Raw genomic sequence first — 17,963 nt, forward strand, 5'->3', positions numbered from 1 at the left:
GGTTTGGGTTTAAATAACCCTGTAAACCTGCTTCTTGCTAAACTGGGTGCCATGACCCCAGAATATGCACGCACAGTGAAAAAGGGACCTCACAAGCACGTTCACATCATTAGTGATGTCATCATGGGCGGCGCTATCATAAATATATCTAACGCTGGACCCGGCCATTTTCACAGGAGCAGTGAAAGGAGGCGGAGGAGGGAGGCGCTGGAGGCAAGGTGAGTAACCTCTTCCTCCTTTAGTGTGACCGCACCGATCAGATGCGGTCACATTGCAGTGCCGATTGGGCACCGCGACAGCGTGACTGCACTGATCATGTGCGGTCACATCACGGTGCCAATTGGGCACTGTAACAGTGGCACAATAGGAAATGGCAACATTTTTTTGCCTTCTTTTGGATCAACAGCAGAAAAGAATGGGCTTCAGAGTTGAACTTGATGGACTTTAGTCAACCTTGACAATTATGTAATTTTTTAAAGTATATTTTAAGTATTATTATTATTTATGTGTTATTAAAATAAAATGTATGGATTACATATTTGTAATGGTTTTTAGTTTTATTACTTTATGTACTTTATTATTTTATGTACAGTAGTGTTGCAAGTCCTACTATGATTTGCACCCAGTTATTACTGCTAAAAGTCTGAAGGGCATGGAATGAACTTCTTCCTGTCAGACCAGATAGAGGAAGAAGATCTCTACCACAGCCTGGGAGGCCATGCTACAGACAGATTGAGAAAGAACCACAAAAGGAGAATATGAAAAGCAAGGGGTTGAGAGACACAAAGTGAGGGGGAGTGACACAAAAGGTTTAAGATAAACAAACGTGTAAGAGGCACATGGTGGGTAAGACATACAGACGGACGTGGTGGGAGACACAAGGAGGTGGAGTAATAGACACAAAGGGGTAAGAAATGCAAGGATAAGAGACGCAAAGATGGTAAGTGAAACAAAAAGAGGGCGACACAAAAGGAAGCATAAGAGAGACAATAGGGGCAAAACGGGGGTAAGGGGTTTAGAGACCACAAATAGAGGATGAAGACACTAAATCAGAAATAAGAATGGCAAAAGGGAAAAATGCAATCCACAAAACGTAGGAAAATTACATAAAAAGGACACAAAAGAGGCAAAAAAAAACCACAGGTCTACACAAGCAAAGACTCTTTTTGATGGTCGTAAATCCATCAAATAAATAAATCCAGTTTTTTTTAGCTTATTGAAGAAGAGAAACCAAATTTGAACACTGCAGTGGGTAATTAGCAAAAAGAAATAAAGGGTCCAATCAATGTTTTCTTTTTCCGTCATGATAAATAAGCATCATCATACATTTCTGAGCATCTGAGCATATTTAATATAGTAGTGTTAGCTATACAGACTATTTTTGCTGAAATATATCTTTATAAATCTTTCATTAATCATTTCCCCACACAAATGGACGTCATAAATAATATACGTATATTAATTGCGGAATACAAATATCTGATTTTGTATTTATTTATACTTACAGGGTTATTCACTACAATGAGAATTGTCAAAAATTAATTGTGTGTTTAAAGTAAATTTCAATTTTAAAAGAAACTTCAAGTGCCATAACCACTACAGCAGGGTCCTGGCAACCCTCAATGTATCTAGTCAAACCGTTTGGTACTGGTTTGATTTCTTACAGCCTTCAAGAGGGCTGGAAGCTCCTTCCGTGCAGGTATAGCTCATTGGTGAAAGTGTTAGGGGGGCACCAAGGCACTGCCAGCAGCATAACCACTACAGCAAGCTGTGATGGTTATGGAGGTTGCAGGGTTACTTTAAGGCCAAAGTAACCAAGCTGATAGGATAGCTTTACTTATTTTTCAACTTTAATTTTTTTTCCAGTGCAGCTATAATGATCTTAGATTGGAAATTAATTTTGAATTCACCTTGACTTCCCCACAATGCTAATTTTAGTGAATAACCCTGGTAGATCCAAATGTCTCAACATGCCTGAAATAAAATGATTATTAAAATCATTTTGCTTTTCATCAGCTAAAATATTTTATACTATACGAAGCCAACTGTAAATACAGTGAGCTTTGATGTTGTAGGTATATTGATGCTTTACTTCTAGGAAGTCACAAACATAGTAGCCAATAACACTATTTATAGGTGACTGTGTTAACACCCATGTGCAATATAAAAGCAAACAATTTGTGCCTTGAATGTGTGACTCTGCAGTGCAGACTGTACCTGGTATCTCGTCTTTACATCTCTGTGAGAAGAATCAACATGTCTCATCACTCCATCCTTGGGATCTCTGGACACAAGCACTTCAGCTCCTGTTCAATAGCTTCACCTAAACATGGGAGCTCACAGCACACATTCTCTCACTCCTCCAAATCTTCAAATCATGGTAACAAGTCAATGCATTGCTTTAGTAGCAGAAGTGCCTGTGGTATGGGTTCCAAAGGACACAAGAAGTCACTGGGGAGCTTTTATTCTGGGAAAAATGGACACGCATCTGGGCATGGATTTGGACATGGAGGTATTGGATTTGGGGGATCAGCATGTTCTGGAGGCATCATCCCAGTTTCCATAAATCAAGGTCTTCTGGCCCCTCTCAACTTGGAGATTGACCCAAGCATCCAGAGAGTGAGGACTGATGAAAGAAATCAAATTAGGGGTCTGAATGACAAATTTGCTTCTTTTATTGACAAGGTAGGATTATTTTACATTATAAGTAGACTAGAGAAAAACATCTAACCAGCAGAATATATGATATACTTCTTTTATTACACATCTTCAGAAAAAAACAATGTTCTTCTCTTGGATCATTATTATCCTCTCATGACATGTGTTGTGAGATAAACAGGGGCATTTACAAACTTTTTTTTACTGTATGAAGTTCCATGAATATGGCTTTAAAATAATATTCATTGTAAATGTTGTGTATAACTTTAACAAATTCTGTCATCACTTATGTTTTTCAATGTCTTTTTAGATGACGTTCTAGTAAATTTGCTCCAAAGACAATTTTAAGAATTGCATGTTTGTTTGTTCATGGCTAATATAGCAGTTGTATTTTCTATAATTCTGAAAATTGAAGCAGTAATACAACATATTAAATGTTCAGTTTAAGTGTTTTGATTTGTATGTATTTCTTTATAAATTTAGTTTCTATTAGTTCTTTAAAAATGAGAGATTCGAGAAAGCTGAATTAAAATCAAATAAGTAATTACATTATTTCCAATAAACCTTCTAATTTAACCTTAGGTGAGATTACTGGAACAACAAAATAAAATGTTGGAGACTAAGTGGGCTCTCTTACAAGAACAAAAAACTGCCCATTATCAAATTGAACCCCTGTTTGAAGCTTTTATCAGTAACCTTAGGAGACAACTGGGAAACCTGGGATGTGAAAGAGAACGTCTAGAAGGAGAAAGGAACAGCATGGAACAATCTGTGGAAGAACTAAGGAGAAGGTATGTTGTTTTTTGTTTGTTTGAATTTTCTTTTCAAACAATGAATTTACATAGTTATATTCCTGCATACACTCAGATACTTTCTAAAGGGACAATGTATATATATATAACCACTGCAATTTATTCTAGTGGATTTAAAGCAAACTATTTTGGGGCACTGTGGGAAATTTGACAAATTGTGGCTCTCTTTTCCGATTTAAAGCTCAGATCCCCTTCTACAGCTAGGTCAATGGAAAGGGAACCTCTGTCCAAATTTGGAAGGCAACGATCGCCTGAAACTGCTAACAGTGTGCTCAGTGGTATATGAAAGCAGAGTGATGGCCTGTATGGGGAGATCCCTATTTTTGAGAAATTGCTAGAGAACAATTTGACATAACCTGAGGAAATTTGCAAAAAGACTATTTGCACTGTCAGTGCTACAATTAAATATAGTTTCCAAGGATTCTTAGAGGTTTACTTGTTAACGCGAGACTGCAAAGTGACATCAAAGTGAATTTCAAATTTAAGGTCAGAATAGCCTAAGTGAAAGTATAGCTGATTTAGAGAATTTCTCCAGTTCAACTATTCTGACCTTTAATTGAAATTTAGTTTGAATACTCCATTTAGTAAATAACCAAACTGCCATTTAACATGTACACTAGCAAAATATTTATTTAAACTGAATTCCATTTAAGAAGAAAGGTCTCCGCTATGTAACAATTCTTCATAAATGTTATTTATATTTAATATTATAGGTATGAAGAAGAAGTGAACAGACGCACCGCGGCAGAAAATGAGTTTGTTGGACTAAAAAGGGTAAAAAGGAAACTCTATAGTTTTCTAAAATGTAAATTAATGATAAGTCATTATATAACAGTAGAAAATACCCTTAATGGATATATTTCCTTACTTCAGGATGTAGACGCAGCTTTTATGAACAGAGCTGAGTTACAAGGAAAGGCTGATTCTCTGACTGATGAGATCAACTTCCTGAGGACTCTGTATGATGCGGTAAATTTAATTCTATACGTTTCACATCTGAAATTATTTATAAGATTGTCAAATGTTGTCAAATATTTTCTATTAAGACTTGCATATTTGAGAAGTTCAAAAAACACACTTTATCTGCTTTTAACTTTCTAGGAAATTTCCCAGCTCCAGGCTCAGATCTCAGACACCTCAGTGGTTGTGTCCATGGATAACAGTCGGGATCTGGACCTGGATGGAATCATTGCTGAGGTCAGATCTCAATATGAGGACATTGCTAACAGGAGCAGGGCTGAGGCGGAGGCTATGTACCAGTCACGGGTGAGTCGATGGAGCTCAAATGCCAACCAAATAGTATGCAGAATAATATTCACAGAGTAGCATAAAACCAATGTACAATATATCTTATATATTATATAAATAATTTTTTTCGGCAGTTTGAGGAGCTTCGCACAGCTGCAGGAAGAAATGGGAATGAGCTGCAGAGCAGCCGAGATGAGATCTGTGAGCTGAACCGAGCAATTCAAAGAATGAAGGGAGAGATTGACAGTGTGAAAGCTCAGGTAAAGCTTGGGGACATGTGAGTTACTAAGATATTAATTAAGCAAGGAACCTATACATATTGAATTGTATTTAACGCAGAGCCATGTTGAATGTTATCGTATTTAACAATTATTTTTTGAAGTATTAATTCAAAAAGCAAGTAAATTATTTGAATATTCAATGATTCATTAGCGCTCTGCACTTGAATCTGCAATAAATGAAGCAGAGGAACGTGGAGAATCTGCTGTCAGAGATGCCAAGAACAAACTGTCCGAGCTGGAAGGCGCTCTACAGAAGGCCAAGCAAGACATGGCTCGCCAACTGCGAGAATACCAGGAGCTGATGAATGTGAAACTGGCTCTGGATATTGAGATTGCCACCTACAGGAAGATGCTGGAAGGAGAAGAGGGCAGGTGAGTTAATGAGTCTTTAACAAACAAATGATCCCAGTGTATGATAGTGTGTTCATTTCACTGATGCATGATGAATTTCCTATTTATTTTATTATATTCTTTCAGTGTGAGCAAGGCTAGATTATCCCATATGTCAAAAGTGTCAATTAATTTTAGCTGGAGCAATTTAGGACCCCGGCATTGACTAGTGAAATTTAATTAATTTTCAGAAAGGCGTTCCGTTTGCTTAGAGGTTTGAACTTCCTTGTTCATCAGTCCTCAATTACGGTATAATCACTGACATCCACAAGTTAGCAACCAGGAAGAGCTCACAGGGTCTGAGGAGTTTCCCGATGATCGCCATACAGCATGTGCTAGAAAGTTTCAGAGCTGGAACCCATAGCACCAGGAAAGAAATAGGTTGTTCTTCTCTGTTCCTTAGATTTTAGAGCATTGCTGAGGATTTTAGAGTATTGTGCAGGATCCAGGGTGATGCCCTCTCAACGGATATCATGTTTTTAAAAGATCTCTGAACCATTATGCAATAGAGAAGGAAAAGGTTTAAAATAATGTCAAAGTAATAAAGAATAACACATTTTATCCACCACTTATATTTTTTTTATAATGAATGATGGAGCAGACACACATAACAAGTGATTGTATTAAGAGAAGGAGAGAAAATGTGAATAAATATAATATATGTATTATTATAATAAATATATATTTTTTAAAGTTATCATTGTTTTGAAATATAACAGTGCACCATTAAAATTACCTGGTTTATAAAGGGTCCACCACATTGGAAATTTAATGACAAGTATTAGTTTCTGTAAGCCATTGAGCCTGTTAGCCGTTAGAGGGAGGATTATTCAATACTAAAATAATATGTTTTATGTTTTATTTCAGGTTGACTGCTCATGATTCCGTTAATATATGTAAGTGATACAATATTTGAGAACATTGAATCTTATTAAAAAAATCTGCTAATCTTAATATACTTTTTATTTGCTACATTGTTTCTCTGAAAAAAAACCTCTCCTTACTTTACTTTCTATTGATAAAGACAATATTATCAATAGTTATTTAAGGTGTTAGGTATTTGTATTTATTGTCATTTCTATTTGGATATTAACTTGAAGAATTATTTTGTTTTAGCCGTGCTTCACTCCAGCACTGGAGGAAAGCACAGCTCAGGAGAGAAGTCCCACGGTACTAGTGGCCAAAATCACAGGGGAGGATCCAGCGCAAGCGTCTCGAAAAGCAGACACAGCTCTGGCCACGGACACCACTGCTAAAGTTCAATGGAAGCCATGCAAGGTTATTCAATAAATTGGAGTTTGAAAATTTTACCCAAAAAAGGCTAAATTGGAAATATTTTCCATATCAATTATGCTTTGGAGGCATCTATTTTATTTTACATTATATTTGAATTCACTTTCATTTTCCAAACATTCATACTTCAAAGAATAACCCTGATAGATAGTAATGCTAAATTGAAAGTATAGACTTTAGTGAAAGCACTCTGAAGTCATATTAATAATCTGCTGTGATAGTACATTTGATGTTAAGGTGTAATTATTGCTTAATTTTCTTCCAGTTCAAACACATTACGTAACTTCCTTTATGTTGAATTGTCTTCATATCTTTGAAATACAATAATCACTTCTTTCTTATCTGTATTGAGTCTCTGCAATAAAATTTTACTCATTGAACAATCTTTTTATTGTTATTATTTTCTTTAATGTATTAATGAACGTTCACAATGTGAGCATTGGTCTGATAATAAATGCAATGCAAAACATCTAGTCACACAGATAAACAAAAACTGACTGTGAACCTGCAATCTTATATATTTCAATATATATCTTAGATATTTCTATATATATATCATATATTTTTTTAATATCCGATGTGTATATATTTTAGCACAGTTTTACATACTCATATATATATGTATACGGTGTAAATTAATGTTTGGTATTTAACGCTAACCCTGTACCAAGCATACCTTTTTAACCTTATGCCTACCCTAGATCTAACCATACACCTACCCAAACCTTATCCCTAATCTGAACACAATCTCTAACCCTAAAACAGCATTAACCCTTACCCTACGCTATCACTAACTTTAACCTGACTCTATGTCATGGTACATTAGGATCCTCAATAACTTTGATGCTCAGCAACATCTGTGAATCAAAGGTAAGATTTACTTACCTGAACCTGTTTCTTGCAGATGCTGTCATTTTCTTCCAGCCTGTCCTCTTCTGTTCCTGGCACTTTAGAGCCAAGAGCTGACATCACTGCTGTACTCTCACGCATGTGCTAGGGTACAACATTGTGGTCCTTGAAGGATCCCGCAAGATCTTCCCTAGATACAGCTAATTTCTCTGCAGCTGTCACTGGTGATGCCTGGGAGACTGACAATCCTAGACTGTGGTAGCTCCACCCAGTGTCTAGAATGGTCAGGCATAGGAAAAATACTGCCTACTTGTTTCAGGATATCTTTTGATTGGGTTGGAATTTCAGTGAAAATCCAACACAGTCAGTATGACGATTTCATAAAGCTTTTATCTTTATGAAATAATCATTTTGAAATACTCATTCTAGCACGTATATGGTAAATCTTCTTAAAGATATAGTGTCAAAATAGCTTATATAGTAAATTAAATTGAAGACAATAGATAATTCTTACAGTGGGGAGATTAGTGATAGTATACAGGGCTTGATGTATTCAGAACTACCTCCCGAGTCAGTATCTTAAGTTGGTCAAATGTGTCCTTGTCGGGCAGAGCAGGGCTGGCAATAAGAGCAGACACATATTTGGCAAGCTCCTGAGCATAGCCTGCCTAATTCACTTTTTACACCTGCCAACCTGCTATTTCCACCACAAACCATGACTCACCAGACTGGCATTGGAGGGACACCCCCTCTCTGAACGCCACATCCTAATCCACATCGTGGACGTCTGCTCTGGACGTCGTAAGAAGACGTCGTAAGAAGACGTCATAAGAAGACGATGTATTAAAAAAGCATTGTATGAGAATCAATATTTCCATTCTAACACCTTGTCAGTTTGCAAAATCTCTTAAAGACAAAGTACACAGTTTAAGAAATACAACTTTTCATTCTAAAAGCTTGCAATATTTGAAAATGTCCATAACAATATATATATATTTGTATTGATATACATGCTCTTGACCTTCTGCATTTTAATAATAGGCCTCTTTGTCTTTCTGTAAATTGATGTCAGATTCTTCTGTGTGACTACACAAATATATACAGAGTCAATACAAACCACTATGTGCTAACCTGATTGTTAGCAGGAATATATAACAGACAAGACGTTACCGATTGAGACTGGACTAAAAGTGTTTTTGCTTATAGAGGAAATAGTTCTTTACAGTAAAAACGATAATGATATGGAATTCTCTGCCTAAAGCTGTTTTAATTAATTTAAAAAGACTGCTAGACCAACTGCTCTAATAGAAGCGGAATATTTACCATAGAAGAGCACCCCAGTGTATCAAAATAAGATAATGATGAAATCTATGGACATATAATCCCAAATAAATTCAGTCTAAATCACTGAGTTACAGGATAGTGTTGCCATTCAGTAGTTATGCACTGTTGCAATTTAAATCGACACCAATGGATTATATATGAATCTCCGTGTTAACAAATTAGAAACTGTTGCGATTCCGGAAATATATAATCACAAGAAAAGGTATCCTGCAACACATAATCTAGTACATCATCTCCTGGAAAAAATGCCGGGAGAGAAGTACCAACATTAGGCCGAAAGTACAAAATATACCTATATGAGGTGATAGCAAACAGGACTAGATATAGGAGAGTACCAGGCGTATCCTCATCTTTAATATGAGACACAAGAAGGGAAACCAGGGTATGCCAGGTGTTAAAAAATATATCAGACTGGTCCCATAGTCCCCTTCAGTCTAGGGTCCAAACAAATGGTAGTCTTTTCATTCCTGGTCTGGTTTATTCTGGATCAAGGGGTGTTGTTTTTTTCAGTATGTATATACAGGGAGTGCAGAATTATTAGGCAAGTTGTATTTTTGAGGATTAATTTTATTATTGAACAACAACCATGTTCTCAACGAACCCAAAAAACTAATTAATATCAAAGCTGAATATTTTTGGAAGTAGTTTTTAGTTTGTTTTTAGTTATAGCTATTTTAGGGGGATATCTGTGTGTGCAGGTGACTATTACTGTGCATTATTATTAGGCAACTTAACAAAAAACAAATATATACCCATTTCAATTATTTATTTTTACCAGTGAAACCAATATAACATCTCAACATTCACAAATATACATTTCTGACATTCAAAAACAAAACAAAAACAAATCAGTGACCAATATAGCCACCTTTCTTTGCAAGGACACTCAAAAGCCTGCCATCCATGGATTCTGTCAGTGTTTTGATCTGTTCACCATCAACATTGCGTGCAGCAGCAACCACAGCCTCCCAGACACTGTTCAGAGAGGTGTACTGTTTTCCCTCCTTGTAAATCTCACATTTGATGATGGACCACAGGTTCTCAATGGGGTTCAGATCAGGTGAACAAGGAGGCCATGTCATTAGATTTTCTTATTTTATACCCTTTCTTGCCAGCCACACTGTGGAGTACTTGGACGCGTGTGATGGAGCATTGTCCTGCATGAAAATCATGTTTTTCTTGAAGGATGCAGACTTCTTCCTGTACCACTGCTTGAAGAAGGTGTCTTCCAGAAACTGGGAGTTGAGCTTGACTCCATCCTCAACCCGAAAAGGCCCCACAAGCTCATCTTTGATGATACCAGCCCAAACCAGTACTCCACCTCCACCTTGCTGGCGTCTGAGTCGGATTGGAGCTCTCTGCCCTTTACCAATCCATCCATCTGGCCCATCAAGACTCACTCTCATTTCATCAGTCCATAAAACCTTAGAAAAATCAGTCTTGAGATATTTCTTGGCCCAGTCTTGACGTTTCAGCTTGTGTGTCTTGTTCAGTGGTGGTCGTCTTTCAGCCTTTCTTACCTTGGCCATGTCTCTGAGTATTGCACACCTTGTGCTTTCGGGCACTCCAGTGATGTTGCAGCTCTGAAATATGGCCAAACTGGTGGCAAGTGGCATCTTGGCAGCTGCACGCTTGACTTTTCTCAGTTCGAGGGCAGTTATTTTGCACCTTGGTTTCTCCACACGCTTCTTGAGACCCTGTTGACTATTTTGAATGAAACGCTTGATTGTTCGATGATCACGCTTCAGAAGCTTTGCAATTTTAAGAGTGCTGCATCCCTCTGCAAGATATCTCACTATTTTTGACTTTTCTGAGCCTGTCAAGTCCTTCTTTTGACCCATTTTGCCAAAGGAAAGGAAGTTGCCTAATTATTATGCACACCTGATATAGGGTGTTGATGTCATTAGACCACACCCCTTCTCATTACAGAGATGCACATCACCTAATATGCTTAATTGGTAGTAGGCTTTCGAGCCTATACAGCTTGGAGTAAGACAACATGCATAAAGAGGATGATGTGGTCAAAATACTCATTTGCCTAATAATTCTGCACACAGTGTATATCTTGTATATATAATGTCATACTAAGTGTATTTTTATATTAATATATACACATATTAATATACAAATACACTTATAATTCAATTACACATGCATATACATATATATATATATATATATATAATATATATAATCACTATATATATTGTATATATATTATTATAAAATATAAATAAGTAAATACAAATAAATAAAAAAAAAATATATATATATATATACATATGTAATTTTATTACATATTTTATTACATATGTTGATATCAATATATATATATATATATATATATATATATATATATATATTTATATATATTTATATAAAAATACACTTAGAATGAAAAATATATATATATATATATATATATATATATATCTATGTAATAAACGTAATGTCCCGCACTCACTGCTCCCGGTCTTCTCTGCTGCACAGGTGCAAACTTCGACCTCCAAATATATAAATCCTTGTTTGAAGTGCACTCACAGGACACCATTTACTGGAAATTTGATGCTTTGAATAAACAGGACGATTTGAAATAATTCCGAGTCCTGTGAGTGCACTTCAAACAAGGATTTATATATATCTATGTATATATAAATAAATAGAAAATAAGACTATATATATATATATATACATATACATAATTACATAAATAATTTCATAAATATACATATAGACTTCAAATATATAAATATGTACATATATTTAAATTCTACATACATATTTATGTAATATTTTTACATAATTAAGTAATTTTATTGATTGCAATTTGAGGGACCTGCCTGACAACCCAGGCCAAAAGTCCAGATAATTTAATTTGCTAGCACTGTATTTAACCCTGTAACTTTCCATGACACCCTAAAACCTGTACATTGGTGGTACAGTTTTACTCGGGAGACTTCGCTGAACACAAATATTAGTGTTTTGAAACAGTAAAAATTATCACAGCGATGATATTGTCAGTGAAAGTGAGATTTTTTTTTTGCATTTTTCACACACAAACGGCACTTTCACTGATGCTATCATTGTTGTGATAAGTGTTACTGTTTTGAAACACTAATATTTGTGTTCAGCGAAGTCTCGCGGGTATATCAGTAACCCCATGTACAGGTGTTATAGTGTTTTTTAAAGTTACAGGGTCAAATATAAAGCTTGATTTTTGTTTATTTCTATTTGCCAGATTGGTTATGCTGCCTTTGAGAGCATACGGTAGCCCAGGAATGAGAATTACACCTATGATGGCATACCATTTGCAAAAGAAGACAACCCAAGGTATTGCAAATGGGGTATGTTCAGTCTTTTTTAGTAGCCACTTAGTCACAAACACTGGCCAAAGTTAGCGTTCATAATAGTTTTTTTGCATTTTTATCACACAAACAAATATAAATGCTAACTTTGGCCAGTGTCTGTGACTAAGTGGCTACTGAAACAGGCTGAACATATCCCATATTGAATACCCTGGGTTGTCTAAAAATATGTGAGGTGTGATTCAGAGATTTATGACAGATAACAGTGTTACAATGTCACTATTGATACATTTTAAAAATATGTGGGTGTTTTTAAACTCAGGACAAAATTGTTCATCTATTGAGCAGGTTTTTTTTTCATTTGCTTTGTAGATGAGTAAAATATTTTCAAGTAAAAGTAAAAAAACATGTTTTGTTTTCAAATTTTCACCATATTTTATTTATTTTTTAAAGTAAATTATATGACAAGATACAAATAATGGTAAATAAATAAAGCCCTACTTGTCCTGAAAAAAAAAACAGCCCTGGTCCTTAACATACAAAATGGCCAAAACAGTCCGGTCCTGGGGCGGAGCCGAACCAGCTAACAGACAAGTCGCACGCTGTGTGAGCTCCTGCGGAGAGAGTCTAAAAAACGCGTATAACCGGAATCTTACTGATGGAAACTTACCGCAATTGTGCTCAATACACGGAGGAAGTTCCCATGGACCTGTCGGTACCATCCATGGCGACGTACTCGACCGGGAACCGCAGCGACAACGTGAGGCCTAGCGGAGGCACGGGGGTCGGACAACCGCCTTCCCGCCAGATGCCAACCGCATTAAGAGTGAGGAACAAACTCACCCCCCCCCCCTATGGACCGATGGGGGATATCTCGGTCCCCACCGGACGGGGTGCTCTGGCCTCCGCACCGAGAGACAAGCGCACCGACCTCCCTACACAAAATGGAGGCAAGGGCCCCCAAGATGGTGGAGCATCCTGACACGCAAGTGTCGGACAAGCGATGGCACCAAACTGCTACAGCAACAACTAAAGATTACACGAAAGACCCTATCGACAGAATCTTTGATAGTTTTTGGGCGAAACTAGAGGCCTACATGCAGCCAGCAACCCCACGCTGCCAAAAGGCCACAAGGATGAGAGCCGAAGACAAGCGGAGGTATGGGGTCACCCACCGGGGCTGTTCTAGGAACCACACTCCAGCTCCACGCGTCCGGAGCCCTCCCGGGCTGAGCACAACGAAGGGTATGACCCGGAGGTGCCGGCCACATTGGTGGAGAGCAGCACAGCGACCGAACCAGCGACTGAATGATACTCACCTCACTACCCCGCAAGGGGCGACCCTGGGGCTCGTGGGTCCCCAGACTGGTAGCCTACAAACACCAGCCCTCCCGCAGCACCGGGGCAGGGGAGGATTCCCACCCCCAAATCGACGAGGCTCGGCTCCAGTGCGAACGAAGACGGGCATGAGATCCAAACAGAACAAGCACCCACCTCCCAACCGAGTAAAGCGACGTCAGCCGCGGAAACCGCACGACCAGCTGGGGTGGCGAAGAGTAGTCCGACACCCTGCCAGCCACTACCGCAGAGTGATGAGTCCTATCATCCAGGCGTCTGTCCTCAGCTACACGGAGAGAACTACCCGGTCACCTCTGAGCCGACACTCAAGCTACTTATGGCCGAGTATCTCCTCACCAAACGAGCAAGTCGCTCCCTGGCAAGTCACCTCTATGCTGGACAGTTCAATGGACCATGTTGGCATAGGCTAGGGGGGTAAATGGACAGGCCAGTGGAGCTGGAGGCCAAACTCCTGTCTCTTCAGCTTACAATTTATGGGACAATGTTACCGTTGGCGGAGCCCTGATGCTCTGACACCCACCTTCTGCATGTGCCCAGATAAGTTGAAAGGTATAACCTACCCTACCCTAATGTACACACACAATGTTTTACTTGCTTCATGACATAATATAGCAAACATATACACGCTCCAGTGTCATAGTGTTAACTTGCGCTCCTTATACCGGAGCAATGTGGCAGCAAAGATCACGCACTCTCTTTAAAGGACAAGGCACTAACCTCTTATATATCCTAGACTGGCCTACCTTGAAACAGACACGGTGGCATGAGTCAAAATGGCGCCTGACGCCATATACCCTTGAGATAGTACTGCCTGTTAAAACACGGTCTCACCTATATTCTCGTACTAGTGGGTGCCTGCAACGTGAGCCCCTTAGCTTAACTGAGCACCTACATATGTCTTGAGATTACCATCTTCATAGTGTAACATGAGTATACCCTCCCAGCTACCCTAGACATGGCAAAGTACTGATCTAATGCATATAGTGAACCCTCTTCTTGTATACCCTATCTGCAGGACCTGTATCCTGGCTGCCTAGTCTACCCCAACGTTACTATTGTTACTCTGAAAAATGTTATCCAAGCATACTCAACGTAATTTAACCGAAGTTGTTCATTTATAAATATAAAAATTGTGCATGTATTACCGTTAACCCCACTGTTATGTACTCTTTGACATTGCAAGAGGATTGCCGACGGGGTACCTCGCGCAAGTATGTTACCTCTAATGCACTACAAAAATAAAGAATATAAAAAAAAAAAACAGTCCGGTCCTTAAGGAGTTAAAGTAATATTTTAAGTACTATTATAATTAAAATAAAATGTATGTATTACATATTTGGAATAGTTTTTAGTTGTATTACTTTATGTACTTGTATAGGATCCTGCTATCCGTGCAGCGCTGATCCTTGTAGCGTCTCCCAAAATCCAAGCTGAGTAGAGTAAAATAGTGATTAAAGCTCCCAATCTCCCAAACATGAGTCGAGACTTCATAAAAGGGTAAAACGATCTGTTTATTGATGGACAAACTCATCCCTTTTATGATGGTCTTCCAGCAAGGGAACTCCCACAGGGAACCTTGTGGAAGACTGTGACAAAATATACAGCACCAATCAGTGTACAGTACAATTAGTAAATACACCCACAGTAACAGTGTACCCCTCCTCTCTATCCTGGAGATAATTAACTTAAGTGGTTGCAGAGAACCTAATTATCTCCAGGTAGAGAAAAACATGTCCTTTTTATATTTTACAAAACTGTATTAAAATCTATAACTTAGATTTAACCGAACATATTCCCCCTATTCCACATACCCCCAGATAGCTTGGATCTGAGCGCATATTATAGGCGAATAGCACTCAGATCTCACGAACACAGTTCTCAATAACGTCGAGTAAAGTTTAAGTTCACCAGTTGTTCATACAATTCAATCCGAAGAGAGTTCCATAATTGTAGCTACCTGGGGTCGGTATGTCTTGGGTGAAAAGAAAGTCCCGAATGGCAAGGTGATTAACATGTTCAGGAGATATTAACCGTATGAATGAGGACTCGGTACTTATCAGCGGTGGGTGGCAGAATAAGTGTCCGAAAATAGTTCCAGAGGATTGTTGTCTTTCCACCGCTGAGCGTTCGACGGTTTTAAAATGACGACTGCCACGTGTTCGTCAAACGAACGAGGACCCCCATGCCTTTCGTAAATTACCTTGCGGTTAACCGCAAGGTCTGGGAGCTAAATGAGGGGCACACGACCTCAGTGGGAGGTCGGTGCTTCGGTTGTTTTGTTTGGTTCTTTAGAACTACACGAATTAGGCGTATATACGCATGGTTAAACAAAATGCTGTTTCTCTGAGGCTTGTTAAACCGGGGTTTCGTTACAGTACTTTATCATTTTATGTACAGTAGTGTTGCAAGCCCTACTATGATTTGCACCCGATTTAGATATTACTTCAAAAAGTCTGAAGGGCATGGAATGAACAGGAAGAGGAAGATCTCTACCACAGCCTGGGAGGCCATGCTACAGACAGAGTGAGAGAAGTAATAAAAACAGGTGGTTGAGAGAAACAGGTGTTAAGAGGCATCCAGGGAGGATAAAACACAAACAGGAGGGGGTAAGAGACACAAGGGGGAGAGTAAAATACATAAAGGGGTAAGAAACACAAGGCGAGAAAGAGACGCAAGGATGGTTAGTGAAACAAAAAGAGGGTAAAACAAAAGAAAGAGTAAGAGACTCAAGAGGGGCAAACAGGGGGTAATATACACTAAAGGGGTTAAGAGACCACAAATGGAGGATAAAGACACTAAATCAGGACATAAAAGGAGGATAAGGTTGGGTAAGTGAAGGGAAAAGGAGGGTTAAGAGACAAGCAAGTCTACACAAGCCACAGCTCATTTTGGCAAGCATCAAAATTAGACTTTTCCTGTTTTCCCAAAAATCTTTGCATTAGCTCTGCATAAGTCCAGTTTTTTAGCTTATAGAAAAAGAGCAAATAAGTTTGAATGCTGCAATGGGTAATTAGCAAAATAAGAAATGCAATAAAAGGTGTGATAAATGTTTTCTCTCTCCATCATTAAAAAATAATCAATATTATAAAATGTCAGAACATAATTAATAAAATAATATTAGATATACAGACTAATTTTGCAGGAATATATCTTTATAAATCCTTTTGTTAATCATTTCCCCACACAAACCCATGTCACATATATATTTTAATTGCTGAATACAAATAGCTAATTTTATATATTTATTTACACTTACAATTCACTATAATGAGAATTGTCAGGAACTCATAGTGTATGAAATGGGAATTTACATTTTAAAAGAATCTTCAAGCACCATAACCACTACAGCAGCGTTGTCAGGAGTACCATTTTGCAATGGTTTGACTTCTTACATGCAGTCCACCCGGTGCTGCCCTCGGCTGGAGCTCTTTCTGTGCAGGTATAGCTCATTGGTGAGAGTGTCAGGGGGGGACCAGGGCACTACCAGCACCATGACCACTACAACCAGATGTATTGGATATGGAACTGTCAGTGTTATTTTAAAGCCAAAGAGACCAAACTGAAAGCATAGCTTTACTTATTTGACAACTTTTATTTTTCCGAGTGCAGCTATTATGGCCTTAAATTGGAAACTTATGTGCAATTACTTTGAATTCTAAACAATGCAAATTTTAGTGAATAACCCTGTTAGATCCTGATGTTTCAACATGCCTGAAATAAAATGATTATTACAATTGTCTTGCTTTTCATCAGCTAAAATATTTTATACAATAGGAAGCCAACAGTAAATACAGTTAGCTTTGATGTTGTAGGTATCTTGATGCTTTACTTCTATGAAGTCACACAGTAATAATATTCATAAGAAATGCTTATAGCAGCCAATAATGCTATTTATAGGTGAGTGTGTAATACCCATGTGAAATATAAAAGCAGCCAGTTTGTGCCTAGAATGTGTGACTCTGCAGTGCAGACTGTACCTGGTATCTCGTCTTTACATCTCCTCTGTGAGAAGAATCAACATGTCTCATCACCCCATCCTTGGAATCTCTGGACACAAGCACTTCAGCTCCTGTTCAAAGGCTTCACCTAAACATGGGAGCTCACAGCACACATTTTCTCACTCCTCCAGCTCTGCAAATGATGGTAAGAAGTCAATACATTTCTTTAGCAGCAGAAGTGCCTGTGGTATGGGTTCTAAAGGACACAAGATCTCATTGGGAGGTTTTCATTCAGGGAAAAGTGGACAAGGATCTGGACATGGATTTGGTCATGGAGGTATTGGCTATGGATTTGGGGGAACAGCATGCTCTGGAGGCATCACCCCAGTTACTGTAAACCAAGGTCTTCTGGCCCCTCTCAACTTGGAGATGGACAAAAGCATCCAGAGAGTGAGAACTGATGAAAGAAATCAAATTAGGGGTCTG

General features: G+C 38.3%; 2 protein-coding genes across 4 annotated transcripts in view; both read left to right on the plus strand.

Moving 5' to 3' along the window:
• Positions 1-17,963, plus strand: part of LOC134570489 (keratin, type II cytoskeletal cochleal-like) — a 76,034-nt gene that overhangs the window by 48,470 nt on the left and 9,601 nt on the right. Inside the window, exons 8-9 of one of the 3 annotated variants that reach the window (XM_063428508.1) lie at positions 6,257-6,285; positions 6,506-6,697. The exons of 1 other annotated variant lie outside the window; for it this stretch is intronic. In XM_063428508.1, the coding sequence (XP_063284578.1) occupies positions 6,257-6,285; positions 6,506-6,645 (169 nt within the window). In that variant the 3' untranslated portion in view covers positions 6,646-6,697. Of the gene's footprint in view, positions 1-6,256; positions 6,286-6,505; positions 6,698-17,963 lie in introns of those variants that run through there. One more of the 3 variants, XM_063428509.1, reaches the window with a different exon arrangement.
• Positions 2,219-5,555, plus strand: LOC134600924 (keratin, type II cytoskeletal cochleal-like). The gene is made up of 8 exons (XM_063445313.1): positions 2,219-2,685; positions 3,241-3,449; positions 4,184-4,244; positions 4,344-4,439; positions 4,572-4,736; positions 4,853-4,978; positions 5,151-5,371; positions 5,477-5,555. The coding sequence occupies exons 1-8, from the start codon at positions 2,257-2,259 to the stop codon at positions 5,553-5,555; spliced, it is 1,386 nt and encodes a 461-aa protein (XP_063301383.1). The 5' UTR covers positions 2,219-2,256.

The sequence above is a fragment of the Pelobates fuscus genome, chromosome 1 (assembly GCF_036172605.1).
Source record: "Pelobates fuscus isolate aPelFus1 chromosome 1, aPelFus1.pri, whole genome shotgun sequence".
NCBI classification, from domain to species: domain Eukaryota; kingdom Metazoa; phylum Chordata; class Amphibia; order Anura; family Pelobatidae; genus Pelobates; species Pelobates fuscus.

Bases quoted from the DNA above. Each gene is read 5' to 3' on its own strand.
- LOC134600924 (XM_063445313.1), top strand. From the start codon at position 2,257: ATGTCTCATCACTCCATCCTTGGGATCTCTGGACACAAGCACTTCAGC. The intron at 4,440-4,571 runs GTAAATTTAATT...TTAACTTTCTAG, and splicing joins TGAGGACTCTGTATGATGCG to GAAATTTCCCAGCTCCAGGC. The intron at 4,737-4,852 runs GTGAGTCGATGG...TTTTTTCGGCAG, and splicing joins AGGCTATGTACCAGTCACGG to TTTGAGGAGCTTCGCACAGC.